The 21,948-nt window shown below is 38.7% G+C and overlaps 1 protein-coding gene across 1 annotated transcript in view; it reads right to left on the minus strand.

Annotated features, from left to right (window-relative positions):
• Window positions 1–21,948, minus strand: part of AATF (apoptosis antagonizing transcription factor) — a 105,184-nt gene that overhangs the window by 10,811 nt on the left and 72,425 nt on the right. Inside the window, exon 11 of the mRNA XM_086686733.1 lies at window positions 15,074–15,145. Within this exon, the coding sequence (XP_086542859.1) occupies window positions 15,074–15,145 (72 nt within the window). The remainder of the gene's footprint in view (window positions 1–15,073; window positions 15,146–21,948) is intronic.

Below are 21,948 nucleotides of genomic sequence, written 5' to 3' on the forward strand. Positions count from 1 at the left end.
CCCTGCCTCTGATCAAGTCATTTCCCTCACTGGGCTGATGCCGCCTCATCTATATTGGAGAAGAAAGAGCCTTCAGTCTTATTTACCTTTTAAGTGGAGGTGCCCAAAGGGTAAAAGAGTTAATGTTTATAAAGTGTTCAGCTCCCCAGAGGGAGACAATGGATAAAACACAAGGTGTGGTTATGGCTCATTCAAGACCTCATTTCCAGGGTAGTTAGTAATAGCTTCCCATTACAAATGCAGAGCTTCCCAGCACCTTGAACTCAAAGTAGGATGAGGCAATGCCCTTTATTTAAATATCCTTTTTTAGTTTGACACTTACTACCAACACTAAAAATAACAATAGGTAACCAGGGACTATTATGCCTTGTTAATGCACACACAGAATCCATTCCAGGGGTGCCTGGGTGGCTCAGTGGGTTGGTCAGACTTTTGACTCAGGTCGTGATCTCATGGTTCATGGGTTCGAGCCCCACGTCGGGCTCTGTGCTGACGGCTCAGAGCCTGGAGCCTGATTTGGATTCTGTGTCTCCTTCTCTCTCTCTGCCCCTCCCCTGTTCGCACTTTGTCTCTCTCTCAAAAATAAATAAACATAAAAAAAAAAAAAAAGAATCCATTCCACAACTGTTTTCTTCTGAAACCAAACAAATCCTGAAAGCAGTCCAAAAAACTGACCTAAAGCTATAGCTGGTCATGACAGATCCTGGTCTATAGTCTTCACATTTCCATAGTAACTAACAATTTATAGGAGGGCCACAGAAACCAAACCTAGTGTAGATATCACAGCCAAGATAGGCAGGAGGAAACCTACAGTAGAATACAAAGTTTATTTATGTGTGTGCTCCTGGAAGTGATGGAAATACACGAGTATTCCTGAAAGATCTTTTCCCGAGGCTCATTCTCCGTAAAAATGACCTCAAAACCTCTCTAAGTAAAGGGTTGGGAATGAGAGGTCCTAGAGCTGGACTCTTCATTTCTGAGGATCTCCCAACATGGCCAAGAGCTAAGAAGAAAATATAGAGCTGGCCCTCAAGCAGTGCCGTGTTTTAGCATGGAGATGTAACCCACAGCTAATTAGGGCATGGCCTGGTGGTAAATGCGACACGTAATATGGACAAGTGCAAAGTGCTAAGGGAGCAGGGGAGAGTATATTAAAGGAGTTAGATGATTTGGAGAGATTTCAGTAAAAGGGGCAAAAGCTTTTCCTCAGCTGTCTTATAGGACTGTTTGCAAAAATAGTCTTACCAGCAAACTGTAAATAGACTTATAAGCTGAAAGCCTTTAAAGGCATTTCAGACAGGAGATCTACAGCCAACTCTTTTCAGGTTTGGACAGAAATGGATATGCTTCTGCTGCAGGCAAAGGGACAATGACCTAATATTTACCCATGTGAAAACATGCATTTTGTTTATTATTTAATTTTTTTTAAAGTTTATTTATTTTGAGAGCGAGAGAGCAAGTGGGGAAGAGGCAGAGAGAGGGAGAGAGAGCGTCCCAAGCAGGCTCCATACCGGCAAGTGCAGAGCCCAACGTGGGGCTCAACCTCACAAAATGCGAGATCATGACCTGAGCCGAGATCAAGAGTTGGATCCTTAACCAACTGACCCACCCAGGAGCCCCACATTTTGTTTATTTAAATAACTGTATGGATTACATTTAAAACAGTCCTTCTTAGAAACAAAAATTTAAAAAGAACGTTTCATTCTCAAGACTCTCATGAGCAAGTGCCCGAGTGGCTTAGTCGGTTGAACGTCTGACTTCAGCTCAGGTCATGATCTCAAGGTTCGTGAGTTTGAGCCCCATGTCGGGCTCTGTGCTGACAGCTCAGAGCCTGGAGCCTGCTTCATTCAGATTCTGTGTCTCCCTCTCTCTCTGCCCCTCCCCTGCTCACATACTCTCTCTCTCTCAAAAATACGCAAACATTAAAAAAAAAAAAAAAAGACTCTCATAAACAAGAAGGACTATTTTTGCTTTGTAAAGGAGACTGAGCCACATAGGGAAGCCTTCTTTGGGGTGGCACTGGATGAGTGTTACCGCAAAACACACACACAGGCACTCTCCTGCATCAACCCTCTAGCTGAGAGAGGCTGGCATCAACTGGGAAGAGACCTTAAATAAACGGTTTTGCAAATAATACCTGTGCTACAAAAATGTTATATAATTAAGGCAAGATAAAACTGGAATCAAATTATTCCAAATGTACGAGCATAAAACCTTGACACAAAACCAAGTACAAGGTTACAGTAAATATACGTGTACTACTTTGACTTACAAGTTAAACATTCATTTTTTTTCCATTTTTAAATAGTTTGTTTATTTAAGTAGTCTCTACACCCAACATGGGGCTCAAACCCACATCCCTGAGATCAAGAGTCCTATGCTTCTCCGACTGAGCCAGCCAGGCACCCGACAGGTAAGCATTCTTAGTGAGAAGAAAACCCCTATCAAGTGCTTTTGTGAGCTGTGATAAATACTGTTCCAGAGGAACAAGTAGAGACTCCAGGAAGAGCGAGCCCCCCAGCCCAGTGTGGGATGGAGAGGTGAACTTAGGCCTCCCTGGTGGGGTCGGTCAAGGACTATGAACATTCATTCCAACAGGAAAGGACTGAGGGTGGGAAGGGGTGAGGAGATGCCCCGGTTAAGAGAGCAGAGTCAAGAGACGCAAGCAGGAGTGGGTGAAGGAGGGGCCGTGGGGGCAGCACATGGAGGGCAGGCTGACACCGGTGAGGACCATGAGGGGCAGGGCCGAACAGTACGGCTTGAGTTCTGTAGACGACAAACAACAGAGCAGCTCCTCTGTTCTGGGAAGGTTCACTCTGGCAACAATCCACAGGCCTGACCACATGACACCGAGCTGTTAAGAGCCTGCTGGTGCAACAGTCCACATGGGAAGGAGCAAAAACGGTCGGACTCAAAAAGAAGCAGAAACAGTAAATAGGGACCATTGAACAGAATATTAAAGTTCCAAGCAGATTAAAAGTAAGAAAAAAAAAATCAGATGAAACCAAGGAGAACACAGGTGAATATCTGATCCTTGGATACAGCAGGGCTTGACTGGCTAATCATAAAAGCAATGGAAATATTCTAAAGAAAAAAGGTTTTATATATTTGATTACATAAAAAAGGAAAAATTATATTGGGGCATCTGGGTGGCTCAGTCGGTTAAGCCTCTGACTTCAGCTCAGGTCGTGATCAGGTCTGTGAGTCTGAGCCCCGTGTTGGGCTCTGTGCTGTCAGTCCAGAGCCTGGAGCCTTCTTTGGATTCTGTCTTCCTCTCTGCCCCTCCCCCACTCATGCTCTGTCTCTCAAAATATGAATAAACGTTAAAAAACTTTTTTTTAAAAAAAGGAAAAATTATCTGTGACCAATAAAAATCATTAACATCAACAGGCAAACAAGATAAGAAAAAAAAAATCTGTATGAAATACAGTATAGAACCATAATAGATATTACTCATACAAACTGCAAAGAAAAACCAAAAGGCAAATAAGCAGAGTATAAAACAGAACTGTGAATGATTAATAAATATACATACACTTCAAGTTCACTATTAAATGAGAAAATAAACATTAGATACTTAGTTCAGTGGCTAGCACAGTGTAGGTCAGTCAAGTGTCACTTGTTACTAGCTTATAAAGCAGTAAATAACTTTTAGCACATCATAATAGATAACACTTTTGAAACATAACCCTCCATATGAGCAAAGGTATAATGACAAACCTTAACCGGTGAGGGAGCAGGGGCATGCAAATTAGTACAACTAATCAAGATCATTAGGAGGTTTATGCCTTTGATCCAGGAATTACCCTTCCAAGAATGTATTCTAAAGACTCTAGCAAAACTTAGAACACAGATTTAAAAAAAAAAATTTTTTTATTTTTTTTTTAGAGAGAGAGTGAGAGAGAGCATACAAGCGTGGGAGTGGGCAGAGAGAAACAGAGAGAGAGAACTGTAGGCAGGCTCCACGCTCAGTGTGGAGCCTGATGTGGGACACCCCAGAACACAGAATTCTGTACAAATATGTTCACTGCAGCATTACTTAAAAAGAAATAAAAATAATTAGAAACAATCTAAATGTCCAATATTCCATAATTTAATATTATAAAGCTATTCAAATACCTTTAAAAAAATAGTGTTAAAATGCTTAAATATAAAGTTAACCAGAAAAAGGGATTCAAACATATATGCATATATCTTTATAAAATACACACACAAAAAAATTCTCCAAGAAAACATATAAAGGGGATTCTGGGTGGCTCAGGAGGTTAAACATGTGTATCTTGATTTCGACTCAGGTCATGATCTCAGGGTCGTTAGATTGAGCCCCGCATAAGGCTCTGTGCTAGGTGTGGAGCCTTAACATTCTCTCCCTCCCTTCCTCTACCTCTCACACACTCTCTTTCAAAACAAAACAAACAAACAAAACATATAAAAGCATTAATGTTCAACTCTCAATAGCATATAACATGAATTTTTCTTTGTCCTTACTGTATTTTCCAAATTTTCTCCCATATGCATGTATTGCTTTTATTACAGGGGGAAAAAAAGATACTGTCTATAAAGAAAGTAGGTGACCTGAATACGGCAGGTGTAGAACTATAAAAGCAAGCTGATAGAATATATCAGATTTCAAAGCTGATTGTAAGGTTTAGGGTCTTTGTTTAAAAAAAAATTTTTTTTTAATGTTTATTTATTCTTGAGAGACAGAGCACAAGCAGGGGAGAGGCAGAGAGAGAGGGAGGCACAGAATCCAAAGCAGGCTCCAGGCTGAGCCATCAGCACAGAGCCCAACACGGGGCCCGAACCCACAAGTTATGAGATCATGACCTGAGCCAAAGTTGGACGCTCAAATGACTGAGCCACCCAGGTGCCCCAAGATTTAGGGTCTTTGTAATCAGAAGAAAGTGTAACCATAATGGCATGTTATGCTGTGATTCATACTAAAATGTGAATGACTTATTATGCAAACCTCCCCTATATAAAAAGCATCTCTATTATAAAATTTAAAAAAGGAAAACAAAACATTATTTTAATCCAAATATGCACCCCCCCCAACAAGTTTTTAATTGACAGAAAGGTTCTCGTATACACATTGAGAATGGGGAGAAGCAGCTTCACTTTGGCACATTATCCCACATATCTCTAAAAGCTTGCTCATGTCTTGGAGACAGCAGCAGGTTTGAATTCACATTCCTAAATGCATATACCAGCTCCACTACTTATTTGCTATTTAACTTGGGCAAGTTACTTAATTGCTCTATGCCTCAGTATTCTTATCATAAAATGCAGATAATGTCAACCACTTCAGTGGTTTCTTTTAAGAACTGAATGAAAAGGTACATGAACAGCTTAGCACCATTTCTAGTATATAGTAAATACTCAATAAATGGAATATGATGTTATTACTCTGTGTCATTTCACTGCAGACTTAGGGTGGATAACTCAGAGCAAAGGATGAATGCACTTAGAAACAGAAATGGTCTAGATATCTTAGCAACCTAACGCTGGCTCAGTGATCATTGAGGGAAATACAAAAGTAACGTGAAAACATTTAGCCCCTGCAGGATACTTAGATGTGATTAATACAATATTATAAGATATTATATTTTAAAAGATAGTAATAATAAAACACCAGAACTTAAAAACAGGAAGTCCTTAAGAGAAACATTTACATTCACTTTAAAGAATGTGAAAGATCCCTTTGGGGGAAAAAACGGACTCACAATCCTCTGAAGAAATGATAGGAATTTAACCGAAATGAGAACTATAGTCAAGAAACCCCATTTTGAGGAGAGATTTATCTGTTCAGCATCTACAATCTCTTTCTAGAAGATGTGCTTTTATCACTCTATATATCCTGCTTGGAACCAAGGCTTCAATTTGAGAATGCAAATTCACCAGAATTGTGTAAGACTGAACAGTAGCAAATCAGGAAAAACAGAAAAAAACAATGGCAGTTTTCAATCCAGTTTTAAAACTCTGTGGCCCACATCTCAGGTTTGAACTTGAGAATGTTTCCTTTGTCCTTTCTGACATTACTGGAGGAGGAAGGCCCCAGGCCTCCTATCTCTGTGCTGGACGCCATCTTTAATGATGATGTATGGGGGTCCTTTCCCCTCAGCACTGCTGGGGGGTCAAACATGTGATGCTGCCCGCCTGAGTATCAACAAGCGAATTATAAACTGTGTCAATCCGAGTTAATGCAAAGCTGTAATCCTCTTTAACAAGAGATCAAATCACTGCTGTGAGTTATGTTCATTCTGTAATCTGATAAGAAAGAGAGGGAGCCTCTAATAAAAGAGTAATGGGAGCCTTTAATGACGCTGGTAAAAGGCAGCACCAGTGAAAATATTGCTCTCGTTCCTGCTGATTAGATCAATGTTGCATATTTGCCCGGACTTGTTTCACCTGTCAGAATAACCTGTGTCTTTTTAGGAGATAAGAAGCCTCAGAGAAAGCATCTGTATCTTAACCATTCTTGCTTGCAAGTTTTTAACCAGCGAAAAATGCTCTGTGGAGGGTACTTCTGGGGTTATTAGCTGATGTGCTCTCAAATGCAGAGCAAACTACACCAGAATATATCACCATGATTCAATGCCAAATTCTCTTAGATAAAGGGGTAAAGTAGGCAAAGGGTAGTAAAAAATGGTCTAAGTAACCTCTGGGTTACCAATTAGGGGGAGAAGAATATCATCAGTAGAGTGGTAGAATGTGCCCATATTTAGGGTGCAGACCCACACACACAAAAATGGCAAGCGGAAGATAAATTGCCTGTACAAATTCTATTATACCAAGACACCTCAAGAACAACGTGGCAGTGATGTTGACAAAGCACTTTACAATGCTGGATTACCTTTGTACGTTTCTTTTCTAGAACTCCAAATGTAAAACAATAATGTATTTGGTGCCTAGTTTTCATTAAAGGATCCTCTCATTTTTTAAAAATTTTGTTTTAATGTTTATTATATATATATATATACACATATATATATATATGCGCGCGCGTGTGTGTGTGTATATATATATATATATATATATATATATGTATGTATACACACACACACACACACACACATACATACGGCATGAGTTGTGGAGGGGCAGCGAGAGAGGCAGAGACAGAATCCAAAGCTGACTCTAGGCTCTGAGCTGTCATCACAGAGCATGACGTGGGGCTTGAACTCACCAGCTGTGAGATCATGACCTGAGCTGAAGTTGGACACTTAACTGACTGAGATACCCAGGCACCCCTCTTTGTTCTTTTGTAATGCCAGCAAGCTTCATAACAGGAGTAGGGAAAAGTGTTTTTTTATTGTAGGGGAGAAAACGGGGGGCTAACATGGAAAATCTTAGTTTCTATTGAGAATTTCCTTAAGTTCTTTGCAAAGGGATGGGGAACCTATAAAGTGTTAATAGTGTTACTATTTTTGTAATAAGAAACAAAGCTTCAAACAACAACAAGAACAACAAGTTTCTCAAGAAAATGCAATAACCTAGCCTTGTAACAGAGGGTACAAGAATTGGGTTTATATAAGAACAGTTGTCTGAAGCAGCAGTTAATGCTGCAAACACCAAGTTTCTTTGGCGCATTCCAGCTGCTAGTTGATGCTGAGAGACCCCCACCCCCCCATGCTGACAGCCAGAATGCTCTGTGGAGGGGCACACCATGGCAACAGAGAACGTGGCACACGTGGACTCCCTTCCCAAGTCTGAGCTGGCAGCCAGTATGAGGAACATCTCTGGACCTGTCTCTGAGGTCTCCCTCAGAATTTGCTTCTCCCTGTTACACCAGCATTTTACTATCTGACCCACATCAACACAACAGAAAAACAAGAATTAGCTTCTTTAAAAGTCTGCCTGAGAGGGTCTTTCAAAAACACAGGCAAAGTAACCCCAGATGATTATTTCCACAACCTCCAAATTCTTCATTTTGTTGCAACTATAATAAGAGATCATCTGAATTTTTACTTCAGACTCTCTCTGGTCTAACATCACTCCAGGGGATTCACACCATGTAAAGTAAGCTGTTTCTAAAATGTTGATAAGCTCAGAATAACTTTAGTCGTCAGAGAGGCCGAACAGCAATCCTGTAAATCATGCAAGTAGCACCCTGACCTGTTCTCAGTGGTAACAATATACTTAGAGGGATTCTCTCCCAAAGAGACACCAAACCTTTTCTCCTCCTTAGCCCATGGATAACCCTGTCGTCTCTACAATATCATATGATACTTTGCCCTCTTAGCAAAGATGACTCAAAGAGCAAACAGTAGCTGCTCTGAGAGCTGAGCTGCCCCGTATCAAGGGCTTGCCAAAGTCAGTGATCATTGTTAGGCTCATAGTAACCTCCTTCCTTGCATGCAAACATGGAATTCATCGGCAAAGTGGGATTTCTTTTGTTTTCTCTCAGTACTGGGGATGTTCATCAGGCCTGCAACAGAAACCACCTGCCTACCTCCTAATGTTGTAAAGATCTACTGGACCAGCACAAATGAAGTATCTCGAGTTACGCGTGACTTTCTAACATAGGAGACCTAAAAGCACATAAAGGCATTAAATTAGTATCCAAAGTTTATCCAGAAAAAATGCCCCCAAAGGAAAATTTGGTAACACAGGGGCACAAACTGGGCTACTTTGCATTTAAAAGGTGTTTTTTTAAAAAACATATTGCTTGAAGGTAAAAACTGCTAGCATGAGAAAAGAATATGTATCAGCAGAAATTAACTAAATAGACAACACTACATAGACCACATCACAGGAGACACATAATGAAGATGCCACTGCCCTTTTTTTTTTTTTTAACGTTTATTTATTTTTGAGACAGAGAGAGACACAGCATGAACGGGGGAGGGGCAGAGAGAGAGGGAGACACCGAATTAGAAGCAGGCTCCATGCTCTGAGCCATCAGCCCAGAGCCTGACGCGGGGCTCGAACTCGTGGACCGCGAGATCGTGACCTGAGCTGAAGTCGGACGCTTAACCGACTGAGCCACCCAGGCGCCCCTGCCACTGCCTTTTTAAAGATCCTTTTAAAGATAGCACTTCTTTCTCCACTAAGGATATTTTAATAGCCGGGGTTAAAGATCTCTTCTATTCTCTCTCTTAATGAGAACTACATTCCAGTTTCAATTCAAATTTGACCGAGTGCAAATTATTTTTTAGCTCAAACTGGATGATTTTAGCTCAAATTGGGGATCCAAGGACGGGTAAACAACACTCAGATTCTGCCTCGCTTCTCCTCCAAAAAACCCCCCAAGCATTGGGAAATTCAGGCATATGTGTGGAACAATAAACTGGAACCAAGAAACAAAGAAAAGAGAAGGGGTTCTCTCCCCAGACTTGGCTAAGGTGGGAACCACAGGTGGAGCTGCCTCTGGGAATGAGAAATCAAAGGGCTAGAAAATGTATGTGTATTTTACCATGATTAAAAAAGGGGGTGGAGGGTACTAGTCAGGGATGAAAAAGCCAGTTTTATCCACATGGTCCATAGGGCAGAAACCATAAGGGAGAGATCTTCCATTCACAGACTTTAATACAGAAACAATCAAGACCTTCCCATTTCTTCTCCATATTATCGATATAATTTTCTGACGGAAAATGTCCTTTTTTTTCCTGGTGATAAAAAGCAGTGTAAGCTTATTGTAGAAAAATTCCGAACACCGTGGAAATACACAGACCAAAAAGTCAATGTGTTTTTTCCTCCCTGCCACCCAGCAACAAACACGTGGTGCGGCTGCTGTACACTGCGTCAGAGCTTCTTACTTTGTAATGGAACTTCTATGAGTCCATCCTCATGGCAAAGGACTGGACCAAAACACAAGTACAGAAAACAAAACATCGGGAGTCTCCCTCACCCCTTCCCTCATGCCATTCCTTTCCTGGAGGTAAACACTGTAGATATTATGATGTATGGTCTTGCCAAACATTTCCCTAAGCACTGTAACATTTATATACATATATGTACATATATGCCTGTTTTTATCTTTATTTTTAAAACAAGTGGATGGTGTTACAAGCACTGTTTCTTTTTCCAGTCAACAAAATAACCTGGAAATCTATGACAGCACAATTGGTTTTTTAAAGTATCACTTTTTGGGGCGCCTGGGTGGCTCAGTCGGTTAAGCGTCCGACTTCAGCTCAGGTCACGATCTTGCGGTCCGTGAGTTCGAGCCCTGCGTCGGGCTCTGTGCTGACCGCTCAGAGCCTGGAGCCTGTTTCAGATTCTGTGTCTCCCTCTCTCTCTGCCCCTCCCCCATTCATGCTCTGTCTCTCTCTGTACCCCCCCCCCAAAAAAAAATAAAGTATCACTTTTTTTCTATCACATGTATCTATTTAGTCAAAAAGGCGGATTCTAGTATAGTATTTTATAGCCTACTTTTCCACTGAACATTATGTTAATACCTACAGCACTACTTTGTCCTTTAAAAGCTCTTTATAATTTCACTGTGATTTATTTAACTAGTTGCTTATTGGTCATTTAGTTTCTTATTTTCCTCCATTATAAACCATGTTGCAACAAACATTTTTATTTTGTTTTGTATTTCCTATTTATTCTTCTACTGAAGTATAGCTGACACACAATGTAAAGATTCTTGATGCAAATATATTTGCCGACTTGCTATTTCCTTAGGTCAATTCCTAGAAGTAGATTTTTCTGGGTCAACAGGTAAGTATACATTTAAAATTCTGAAACACATTGCCAAATGGCCCTCCAAAATCATTTTTGCCAACTACATTCCCGACAACGGTATATGAAAGTGTTTCCCCATACCATCCACACTGAGGGTTACCAAGCTTTTAATGTTTTGTAATTTTATAAGGAAAACAATGAAATATCATTTTAACTTGCATTTGTTTTTTTTTTTTTTAATTTATCCTATGAGAGAGAGAGAGAGAGAGAGAGAGAGGCAGGCAGGCAGTGTAAGCAGGGGAGGGGCAGAGAGAGAGGGAGAGAGAATCCCAAGCAGGCTCTGCACTGTTAGCACAGAGTACGATCCAGGGCTTGATCTCATGATCCTATGAGATCATGACCTGAGCCAAGATCAACAGTGGGATACTTAACCAACTAAGCCACCCAGGTGCCCCTAATTTGCATTTCTTTGATTAATGAGATTGACAGTCTTTACGTTTTTGAGATTTTTAAAAAATGATTTCTAAGTTTGTTTTTTGACATGCTTTGCCCATTATTTTTACTGGAATATTCTTAGACACTTCTAAAAACTCTTTACGTAGTATTTTACATAGTAAAGAAAAATATCATATTTTGAACTTTTCCTTGCCAGTTTGTCATTTACTTACCACTCTGTTTCAAAGTCTTTTTCGATGTGACTTAAGGCAGTCAGATCTATAAATATTTTTCCTTACAATTTCTGGCCTTGGTGTCATGCTTACAAAGCCCTTTTCTACCTCAAAATCATAAATAATTCTCTATTCATATATGCACACCAAGAATGACGTATCTGTAACTTAGCAAAACCAAAATATTCATTTGAGAAAAAGTGGTATACACTGATACTGATATTTTAACAATTATAAAAGTTTCCCATCCTTCAGTATATTTTGTTATGTACAAAGTAAGAGACAAAACAGTGCAGTAGCAGATAGTCTCCAGTTATGGAATTACTCGAAGAAAAACAAAATGGGCCAAGCCATGACTACCTCTTTCTTAAGATAAAGTACAACACCTATTGGCCCTGAGAGTTTGCATACCAGAAGCAGAGAGAGCTAATACGCAGTTACTCTACCCATAGTCAACCTGGCTTATTCAGACTATGGAGCATGAGCAGTTATGTGGATAAATGCCTCCTATCCCTGGGTAGCACACAGGGAATGGGGTGTGCTGCAGTAAAAACACATGCTCAGTTGTCCAGCTACAAGACTTTTATTAAATTCCTTATTAAGTGGGCTCAACAAGCTGGAGAACAATGCTGATAATAAGCAATCAGTCCACAAGAGACAACATTTTCTCCCCACCAATACTGAACGCCGGAAGGACTATCACCCAACAAATGTTCCCAACCCCTTCTCCCTTGCCTGCTCTACCCGACGGAGCAACTTAGCACAGTTCTATCCAATGAGATATAAGAATAAGTTTAGAGGGGATTCTGGGGAAGCTTTTCCCTTTCTTTTCTTTTCTTTTTTTTTTTTTTTTTTGTTGTTGTTGTTGTTTACTTTTCTAATAAAAGAAAGTAGGTAAATCTGACATCACTTCTTTCCTCTCTTCTTCCTGCCCTGAACATGTCTGATGGCTGAAACTGTAGCCACCATCTTGGGACCATAACAGAAAGACCAAGAGATGCTGGCCCTTATATCATTGAGAAGGGAAAACCACTGGCAGTAATTGCATGCTACACCTACAATTTTTCTGTCAAAAAAAAAACAAAAACAAAAAAACCCAAAAAACAACCTCTCACTTGCTTATGCCTCTGCAGGCAGGTTTTAAGTTTCTTACAGACAAAGTCTAACATGATCCTAAATAAAAGAGCCATTTTCAAGTAATCTTTGGCTAACATGTGGTTGCAACCCTCAGATATTTTAAGTGAATAAGTAAGATTTAAGAAAACGAAGTGCCCCTGGGATATTAGGTGATTCAAGAAAAATCCCAACTAAGAAGGACAAAAAGTTGATTTCTAAATGATCTAGTAGTAGTACTATATTCAAAAGATGGCACTAATATTTAAACTGGGTTTCACTTTATGCCTGGGGGAATGATGTTTCCTTAAATGGGTTTGTTTTAGTTTTAAACATCTAGTTTTCTTTTCCTTTGTTGTAACTTTTCATGTTGTCTTGACAGGGATTTTAAGTTGCACTCAATTTACTCTGTAATTTTAAAAAACAGACTGGATCTAGAAATAAGCGGAAATAAACAAACAAACAAAAAACCCCAGCCAGCCAGACAAAAGCATTCACTTGCAAAAAGCACAGGTGAGCATGCGAAGTCACAAAGTTCTGACCGGAAATGAATTTAGAACCTTCCATAAGCTCTTTTGTACTTCAGGATACTGAACAAGGGCAAACAAAAAATAAGTAATCACTGCGTTCGCGTAAACTTGCAGATCTACTACTTTTCAGGCCAGGAGGGAAAATCTGATGTGGTTTAGTAGCAAACAACACTCTCAAATAAAAAGGTCAAATGTACCTTGAGAAATAAAACTGGCAGACTATTATGTATTTACCCTAGGACTAATAATTTCACTTGGTAAAGATTTATGTTTACAAATGTCTACCACAGCATTATTTACAGCAATAATTAAAAATAATTGTCCAACAACTAGTGAATGGTTAAATAAGGAACATAAAAATATTATAGTCATTTTAGTGACATGAATATGCTCACAGTATACAAAATATTTAAATGAAAAATTCACGACAGAATATAATTTTAGTTATATTCTAAAGAAAAATAAGAATATACTCGAAGGGAACTCATAAAGACTGAAAGCTGGCCAGCTCGGTCAGCGGAACATATTACTCTTGATTTTGGGGTCATGAGTTCAAGCCCCAATTTGGGTAGAGAGATTACTTTAAAATAAATAAATAAATAAATAAATAAAATGAAATGTGTAAGAAAATTAAAAAAAAAAAAAGACTGAAAGGAAATATTCAAAGATGCTACAGTGGCTCCCTCCTGCATGTGTACATACTTACATACACACATTTCCTAGCTGCCTATGCTGAAAGAACCTAGCAACAGTGAAACCCAGTGACAATGAACACCCTTAGCACACAGATCTTAGTTTCTAAATACCACAATCCACAAAAAAGAATCAGGGTTCCTTGGAGAAAGACAGACTCCAGGGTTGGAACAGGGAAAGTATAAGACGAGCCTAGAATATCCTGTTAGAAAGTAAGAATGTACTCAAGGAATGGAGATATTTCAAAAGGACAAAAGCCAGCTTGTGAGGGCTTCATTAATGCTGGACAATTTTAAAACAAAATAAATGATAGTAATAGATTATAATTCACTGAATAAAAAAAAAGCAGGAGTTCATACTAATATAATGAATGACAAATAAATGAAAGAGAAGGGATATGGCTAAATAAGCAATATTATAAACATGTTACAATGTAGAATGCCAACTAATAAATGTAGAAGGAATTATTCTCTAAAAAATGGCTAATTATTAATTGTTATATTATGAGGATACATTTCTTGGATATATTTCTATTTTCTTTCAGTTTTATAAAATGAGCACGTACTTCTTTTGTAAAAATACTAAGAAAATCCTCAATGGCAGTCTGAACAAACACAACTTAATACACATCTCTAGAGCAGTATCAAGCCATTTTAAAAAAGGAGAGCAGGAGCGCCTGGGTGGCTCAGTCGGTTAAGCGTCTGACTTAGGCTCAGGTCATGATCTTACGGCTTATGGGTTTGAGTCCTGTGTCAGGCTCTGTGCTGACAGCTCAGAGCCTGGAGCCTGCTTCAGATTCTGTGTCTCCCTCCCTCTGTCTCTCAAAAATAAAGAAACGTTAAAAAAAATTTTTTTAGGGGCGCCTGGGTGGCTCAGTCGGTTAAGCATCCGACTTCGGCTCAGGTCATGATCTCACGGTCCGTGAGTTCGAGCCCCGTGTTGAGCTCTGTGCTGACAGCTCAGAGCCTGGAGCCTGCTTCAGATTCTGTGTCTCCCTCTCTCTCTGACCCTCCCCCGTTCATCCTCTGTTTCTCTCTGTCTCAAAAACAAATAAAACATTAAAAAAAAATTTAAAAAAAAATTTTTTTTAAAAGAGAGCATATACACAAAACCCACAAACACACAGAGCAAGTACAAGTGCTGTCTTGACCCGTCTGTCTGTCCTAGAGAAGAGTCCAGATGTCCTAGGCAGGTGGCTAAAGTTAAAAACAAAATAGCGAAAACAAACAAAAACCCACCAGAGGCAGCACTGATATTTACAGAAATTTTGTTTTGGTTTTACAGTAATTATGGGGTGAAGAGATGTGACAAGGACCCTTGCTATGATGCCAATGACAAATGGTTAACTGATAAGAAGAAATGGAGAGGGTGACAGGCTGTAGAACAGGTCAATATCAGGCTGTCATGGAGCCATTTGAGACACATAATTAATCTATTACTCACCTGGCATCATCATTCATTGTAGTTTGGTCAATAGGTGCCATGAAGCTTAGTAGCTTGCTAAGGACGTGAAACCTAAATAAAGCAGGAAACAAACAGGCAGCAACATTAGTAACTATTAACCTAGAAAAGGAAACACATTCTATGAGCTAACAAACTCCAGAACTGACCACAGAAGCATTTGGCTCCAGAATGAAAATAGGGAACAATTCATTGGCACATACTAATCACAACTGTATCTCCCTCTAGTTCTTTTATATTACAGGAGAAGTCTGATAAAAGCACATTGTAAATGACAGTAGTTCAACACAGATTCATTTACATCACAGTCCCCAGAAAGAGTAGACACACTTATGCTCTTGAGCAATATACTAATCCTCAAACATTACTCCAGACAGAAGACAATAAGGACTTGAGTACCCCATTTTCCTCCTCTAAGTATATCCTCATCATTTTCGGTGTCATTACTAGTAGTTACTAGTGTAGGTAGTAGTACAACACCCAACTTACAATGCCTCACCACCACCATCACTCACTAGCACTAGTTCTCTGAGTCAGAGAAGGCTTCTAGAATTCCACACCATCTCTACTTACTAGACCCAGTCTTTCATTTCCCCCATCCTTAAATGAAGGATTATATCTGAGTACATAACAAGTTTGATCCCTAGATCTTCCAAGTCATGGTGTTATGGAAATTTAAATAACATCACTTCCACTTCCCACCAACAGGAAAAAAAACGGTATTTTTGTATGGAGTGCTTCGAGATCCTCCAGCGAAAGGAGCCAAACAACTACATGACCTTATACAGACCAAATGATACAGAAGAGAATTAAAAGGAGCTAGCCCTTTCTGTTCATTATAATAGAAGAGGATGTACGACAATATGCATATTATAAAATTCTAACCAAAAAACTCTACTTGGGGGGCATTTGGCTGGCTCAGTCGGTAGATGTGATTCTTGATCTCGGGGTTGTAAGTTCGAGCCCCACATCGGGTGTAGGGATCACTTAAAAAAAATCTTTTAAAAAACCCACAAAATTTTACTTGAACAGAACACTATCCACAAACAAAAATATGATATTTTCGTGTACATAATATTAGCTTTACAGTGTTAAAAATATTTTTACACGTATCAAATAATTTGATTCTCTACAGTACCACCCACAGCTGAGCCTCCCAAATTTCATTTTTTTTGACAAATGAATTTTACAAGAATAATAGTAACGAGATTTCATTACAAGAGTAATAGAAAAAGTATAAATTCGTTATAGAAAATATGGAAAAAACCAATGAAGCACACACAAAATGTACAGTTCCTCCACCTACAGACAGTTGCTAACATTTTGATTAGTTATGTTTGTTTTTCATAGTGACGCTGTTATTTACCCACACACATACACACACATAAATTTTGTAACTTCTTTTTTTAACTTAGCGTTGTAAACATTGTCCCATAACAATATCAGAATAGCTGAATACAATTCCAGGAGTGGAAATACTATAATACATTTTTGAACACGTATATGCTCCCAATTCTTCATGTTTCATGAGATGCAAAAACAAAATCTCTATGTATATCTGTTTTTTTAAATGTCCGTCACCTCCTAATTATAAAAAGTAATATATAATTCTTACAAAAAGAATCCAAATACAGAAATGTATAGAAAACTGACAAGCCTCCTGCAGCCTTACACCCCAGAAATAATCACTATTAATTAAAACTGTTAAGTATGGCCGTAGAATTTTCTATATATAAGACAAAAATAAACTTAACACGGCTTTCACATAAAAGGGAGGTTGTAATACACTTGATATTCTGCATTATGCTTTTTCCCACTGAACCTTACCATATTCTACTCTTTTCCATAGTTGTTAAACATTCCATTGTTAATATAATTTATTTAATCTCCTATTGATGGGCATTTACATACACTGCCCCCCTTTAAAAACCATACTAAATAGTGTTAAAGTGAAAATTCTTATACATTAATTATTGTATGTTTGTTCACATAAATTTCCTTCGGGCAGATTTTGAGATGTGAAATTGCTGGTGAATCAAAAGGTATATACATAGTGAAAGCTGAAACACGGAGCCAAAATACCCTCCAAAAGGTTATGTTAATATATGAGACTATAAACACTCACATAACCTTTTAAGTAATAAAGCATAAGTACTATTAATAAATTCATTTTAATGTCTTTAGGCTTCACCAAACTTTGGTGTCCATCTGAAAACATGAATACTGTTCTTGGCTGTATCCAAAGACAGGTTTAATTCACTCTCTGGACAAAGACTATGATGAACTCTACTCCACAGTTGTATTGTCCAATCCAGTAGTCACTGGCCACATGCAGTTACTTAAGCACTCGAAACATGGCTAGTCTGACTGCTGCAAATGTGCCTAAATGAGAAAAGTGCACCAGATTTTGAAGACTTGAGATGGAAAAAAGAATATAAAATATACCATTAATAATTTTAAAATAACAAATTAATAAATTGTTGAAATACTGAGTAATAATATTTTTGATATTGGGTTAAATGAAATATATTATTAAGCTTAAGTCCATCTCATTCTTTTTACTTTTTAAATGTGGCCACTAGAACATTTAACATTACATATGTAATACATATTCTTATTGGATGATACTGCTCTGTGGAATACTTTTACATTTTAATACAGTATATTCAATAACTATTAACAGCATGATGAAAGACAGACTTTAAGAAGTAATCACATTAAAGACGATTTAGTAATGTGTACTTAATGCAATAGATTTCATCTAATCTCAGTGCTGCTGAGGATGGATGCATGTTTTAGTATTAAAAACACCTTTTAACAACCATACCAAGAAAAGACAAATGTAATTTTACTGCAGAAGAACAGACACAGTAAGACATCCTGTTATTAAAGGCCTGAGTTTAATTTATTTACACTAGGAATTCTGATTAAATCATGATCAGATCTACTTACATATAATGCTCAGTAAAAGTACTGATAATCGATAATTACAATTATTTTCCCAAGCCAAAATATTCCTTTTTAAAAAATAAGTTACTTTCTAGCACCCAACTAACAAGTTGCCACATCCAGTCTGACAAGGCTGATGCCACTGACCTGCTATCATTTAAACTGATGTTTTCACAAGTCAATGTTCATCTTTGCTATAACATTTCTGGAAATCTTCTCTCTCCAACTCTATCACAAACAAAAGAGAAAACTTGCTCACTAATGGACCTAGTATCGGTGATGACAGCTGGGACACCTACCAGCTCTTCTTGAGGTCTAATTTAAGGAAGTTGTTTATAATATTCCCATGCAGCCTGGGCCACATGTTTAATCCTTTGGGCCAGAATGCTAATGTAGCCATTGCGTCATTTTAGTGCCCGTATAGGCCAGTGTGTCCTGCCCAGAGAAAGAAAACAGGCCACAGGTTAGAAGCATGGGCTCTGTGGAGCGCCTGGGTGGCTTAGTCCGATTAAGTGTCCAACTCTTGATTTCGGCTCAGGTCATGATCTCATGGTTTGTGAGATGGAGCCCCACATCAGGCTCTGCACTGACAGCATGGAGTCTGCTTGGGATTCTCTCTCCCTCTCTCTGCCTCTTCCTCGCTTGCATGTGTGTACACACTCTCTCAAAACAAAAGACAGATAGAAGCATGGGCTCTGCAATCAGACCAATTAACTCAAACCCCAATTTGCTACTTACTAGCTCTGTATGGGCCATGTGAGTTACTTTCTCTAAGCACTTTACAGAAATTAGCTCATCTAATCTGATAACACCCTCCAAGATGCGATTTTTATTAATATACTCATTTCACAGATGAGGAAACGGAAGCACAGAGATGTGAACTGACTTGCCCAAGGTCTCCAGGTTGGTAAGTAGAAGACTCAGTTCAATCTGACAGTCTAGCTCTACAGTCTGTGTTTTTTGTTCTCTCTGCACATAAACTGCATAGCAGTACCTGACAGTGAGTTTTACAAATGCTGGTTATCACTATTGCTATTAATAAAGAACACTCTCTGATTCTGACCACATCCTTCACATTCCTGGTCACAGGAAAGCCAGATGAATATGGATGCTAAAACTACAAGACAATGCAAAACATATGACCTTTTTTAAAATGTTTTAATTCAATAATTAATTTGTATTAATTTTAGACTTATAGAAAGATTGCAGGAGTGCCTGAGTGGCACAGTTGGTTAAGCATCTAACTTCGGCTCGGGTCATGATCTTGTGGTTTGTGAGTTCGAGCCCTATGTCTGTCAGCACAGAGCCTGCTTTGGCTCCTCTGTTCCCCCCTCTCTCTGCCCCTCCCACGTGCACTCTCCCTCTCTTTCTCTTTCTCAAAAGTAAATTTAAAAACATTAAAAAAACAAAAAGAAAGATTGCAAAAATAGTAGTTTACACATTCCCTCACCCACCTTCCTCTAATGTTAACAATTTACATAAACATAGTGGATTATCAAAATCAGGAAATTAGCATTGATACAATACTACTACCCAAATTACACAGCTTATTCAAATTTCTATTTTTTATCTGAGAGTCTTTTTTCTTTCCCAGGATCTAATTTAAGACCCCAAATTGCACATACTTGCAACGTCTCCTTAGTCTCCTTCACTCTATAAGAGTTCTTCAGTCTTCCTTTGTTTTTCAGTGACTCACTACAGTCTACAGAATAAAGTCCGAATTCTTAGCATGGTCATGACCTAGCACTCAGCTACTCATACAGCCTCCTTCATCTCCTGCCATTCCCCCATATTCACTTTAAGTTCCTGTCAAAATAAATTAAATTACAGCTCCTAAAATGGTATGTACACTCTCAAGTCTGTGTTTTTGCAAATGGTATTCTCTTTGGCCTTTCACTAGGCTAACTCTCCTAGCGTGCTCAGTGTGAAATGTGGATGGTATCTTACAGGAAGTCTTCCTGAGCAGCCTACATCTCCCCATGGGCAATGGGGTGACCACTACACCAGGGATCCACCAACAGCATCACTGTCCACTTATTGCTTGCCATCCTCTCCTGAGGACATACTCCTTCAGGGCAGAATGGGTTTTACCTGGCACCTCATATGGTTCCTAGAACTTCAGAAGGAATCCTTTTTATATTTTAATTAACCACTTCTTACATTTTAATGTTTAGCCTGGTTTATTAAATAGAATATCTGTCTCCCACTTGTGTCTGTTGCCAGAATAAGATTGTCAATGTCTCTGGATTTATGGGGATGTGTAAATCTAAATCACTATCAAAATGCTATGAAACCAGATCTACATACTTGCAACTCTAATGAACAGTTTAATGAGATGAGTCTATTAACATACAAAAAATGGTTGCTATTAAAATAAAATCCTCGTTTTTTTCTTTCAACTTAATAAATAATAACTGTGATAAGTATATTTTGATTTGGGAAACAAAAGACTCATGTTCTTCTAAGTTATTTGCCATGCTAGAAAAGTACTCGGTTCTCTAACACTCACCCGGACTTCTTACTCTGTGCTATGTTTATGTTATAGCCATTCCTTCTTACCTAGTGAGCATGTTAATTTTAATGACATAATCATCCAAAAAACATTTCTGGCTGACTAATGTCTACAAGGAATTACAATAGATAGATACGGTTGGAATTGTCTTAAAGAATAAGGGAGCACAATTCTTGCTTTCAAGGGGCGCATACATATAGGTACTTGCCCCAATATAAAATTCATAACAGTAATGTAGAAAAGAGATTTTCTCCTCTCTCAATTCTTCTAATGACTGTATATTTGCAACAGCAATACCAATAGGTAAGTACAAGAGAAACCAAAGAAATTAATACTTTCGAATGCTTTCTACATACCAGACATTTACATTACACATGATTTAAAAAAAAATTTTTTTTTAATGTTTATTTTTGAGAGAGAGAGAAAGAGAGAGACAGAGAGACACAGAGACAGAGAGCAAGAGCAAGCATGAGTGGGGGAGGGGCAGAGAGAGAGGGAGACACAGAATCCAAAGCAGGCTCCAAGCTATGAGCTGTTAGCACAGAGCCCAACATGGGTCTTGAACTCACGGACTGCGAGATCATGACCTGAGCTTAAGTCGGATGCTTAACCAACTGAGCCATCCAGGCGTCCCTATAAAGTAGAGATTATTATCTCTTCTTAGTAAATAAGAAAAGTGAGGTCCAGAGAATAAAGAACAACCAAAATTGTGTGGCCAGACAAAGCCAGAATTTGAACCCAACTCCCAGGATTCTGGGTTCCTCCCACTAGAGAACATTTATAGCCTCATAAAGCTACAGTTTTAAAAGCACGGTACTGGAAGGATGCCTGGATGGCTCAGTCAGGTGAGCGTCTGACTCTGGATTTCAGCTCAGGTCATAATCTCACATTCTTGAGATTGAGCCCCACGTCGGGCTCCACACTGAGTGTGGAGCCTGCTTGGGATTCTCTTTCTCCCTCCCTTCTGCCCTGCCCATTCCCCCCTTCACTCACATTCTTGCTTCTCTCAAAAAACAAAGAAATAAAAGCACAGTACTGGAGAAAAATCTGATCTCAACGTTAAAGAGTAAATCTGGCTCTCTAGTCCATGTTCTTGGAATCATCCCACTAAAAACAAACCTGGAGAAGTACGAAGACTTGGAAATTCTGACATATTAAAAAAGTTAAACAAACTGTAAAACAGAACCTGAAATTTAAGAAAGTGACTTTGAATAAAAAGATGATGAAAAGCTGCTTTGCACTTCTGCAAAGTTAAAGAGAACTACATATTTCCTGGTGAGTTTAACTTAAATTAACAGGTTAATTAAAGTAGTTGTGAAAAAAAATAAAGTAGTTGTGAAATCTGCTTCTCTGAAGTTATTTAAAAATGAGATAGATCCACATTTGTCTAAAGGCA

Source organism: Puma concolor, chromosome E1, assembly GCF_028749965.1.
Source record: "Puma concolor isolate L17-30 chromosome E1, mPumCon1.1.hap2, whole genome shotgun sequence".
Classification (NCBI taxonomy): domain Eukaryota; kingdom Metazoa; phylum Chordata; class Mammalia; order Carnivora; family Felidae; genus Puma; species Puma concolor.